Source organism: Geospiza fortis, unplaced genomic scaffold (assembly GCF_000277835.1).
Source record: "Geospiza fortis unplaced genomic scaffold, GeoFor_1.0 scaffold237, whole genome shotgun sequence".
Lineage (NCBI taxonomy): Eukaryota > Metazoa > Chordata > Aves > Passeriformes > Thraupidae > Geospiza > Geospiza fortis.
Window position 1 is genome coordinate 2,038,673 of NW_005054319.1, and position 1,527 is coordinate 2,040,199.

The 1,527-nt window shown below is 48.5% G+C and overlaps 1 protein-coding gene across 4 annotated transcripts in view; it reads left to right on the plus strand.

The window, feature by feature from the left end:
- MAD1L1 (mitotic arrest deficient 1 like 1) overlaps nt 1-1,264 on the plus strand; it is a 352,753-nt gene extending 351,489 nt beyond the window's left edge. For all 4 annotated transcript variants that reach the window (XM_005420353.3, XM_031056543.1, XM_031056546.1 and 1 more), the window contains one exon: nt 182-1,264. In XM_005420353.3, the coding sequence (XP_005420410.1) occupies nt 182-340 (159 nt within the window). In that variant the 3' untranslated portion in view covers nt 341-1,264. The remainder of the gene's footprint in view (nt 1-181) is intronic.
- The last annotated feature ends 263 nt before the right edge of the window (nt 1,265-1,527 follow it).

The window sequence follows — 1,527 nt, forward strand, 5'->3', positions numbered from 1 at the left end:
AGCAGATCCATCCCAAAGGAGGCTTCAGGGTGGCACTGCTCCTGTGTCAGGGAGGTGAATTAAAACTCTCTGGTATTAATGGGCTTGTTCTTCTTTCTCTTTAGGCCTCCAGCTCTTCTGGTGGAAAAATGCAGCATTAAAACCCTCTGGTATTAATGGGCTTGTTCTTCTTTCCCTCTAGGCCTCCAGCTCCTCCGGTGGAAAAATGCAGCTTCTGGAAACGGAGTTCTCGCGAACCATCCGGGAGCTCATCGAGCTGCACCTGCTGCGCCAGGACAGCATCCCAGCCTTCCTCAGCGCCCTCACCCTCGACCTCTTCAGCCGCCAGACCATCGCTTAGTGCCCCACTGCCAGCTGCCAGCCAGGCTTTGGCCCTCCTGGGCAGGACACTTGAGGTAGCAAGGAAAACTTCTCCTGTTCACCACCCTTAATTTGTGGTGTTGGGTTGCTTCTGTTTTGCAAGGAACTCCTTTTTCCCCCCTTCTTTCATGCTGACTCACAAATCCCACCAATTCCTCTGAAAACCATAATTTTCCTCCTGTGGGAGGGCAAGTCTAGCTCCATCCCAGGGCTCTCCTGTGCCAGGATCCAATCCCTGCCTTTGAACTGGGCCATGTGTTCATCACTACCCAGATTCTCAGGATCTGTCTGGGAATATGGTGGGAACTGCTGGTTTGAGGAGCCTCAGCATCACTATTCACAGCTTTTCCCAAAAGGATTCCCTAAATCTGAGCCCTAACAAAGAGACAAACGTGCATCAGGCTGGTGCTTCCTGCTGCATGGTTGTCCTCTTCTAATGGCAGCCAAGGGCTTGGTCCCTGAGGACAGAGACCCAGGGAGAGTCTCTTGCTCTTGCAAACATCTCATCACTCAGCAAGTTTGAAATTATTTTTGAGAGATCATTGACCTGAGTCTGCCCTCACTCAGCAGACAAGCACAAGCATAAATGGCCATTTGAAGCCCCTATATTTTTGTTGACACCTCTGTGGCTCAGTCACTGCCATCCTTTTGGTTCCTTACTGAGACTTTAGGTTATCTTGGTTATCTCAGGATTGTAGAATAGTAAAAAGGAGCAGTTTGGGCTCCATTGTGTTCAATGCTGGTGGCTTTAGCCTGCTGCCTGCCACCACCCTGTGCGTATGTGTTTTGGGAGGTGGTCTTCCTCCTCCCCTCCATGGAGGGTGGAGCATCTCCAGAAGTCTGACATTTTGTATTATAATGGATGTAGCTCTTCTGTCATAACAATAAATTGTCACTGCCCAAACTGGGTGTATGACTCTTATTTGGGATGCACTCTGTGCCTAGCTCTGCTCTCCCACATGTAGAGGAAGAGCACATCAATGGTCTGATGTGCTTCACAAAGGGAGGACATCATTATCTCTGTTATTCCAGGCAAGTCTCATTTATAGATTTATAGAATCATCAATGGTTTGGATTGGAAGGGATGTTAGAAATCATTTAGTCCCAACCCTGGCTGCCTTAAACCAAATCAGTTTGCTATAAACCTGTGTATATTGATTTCTCCCT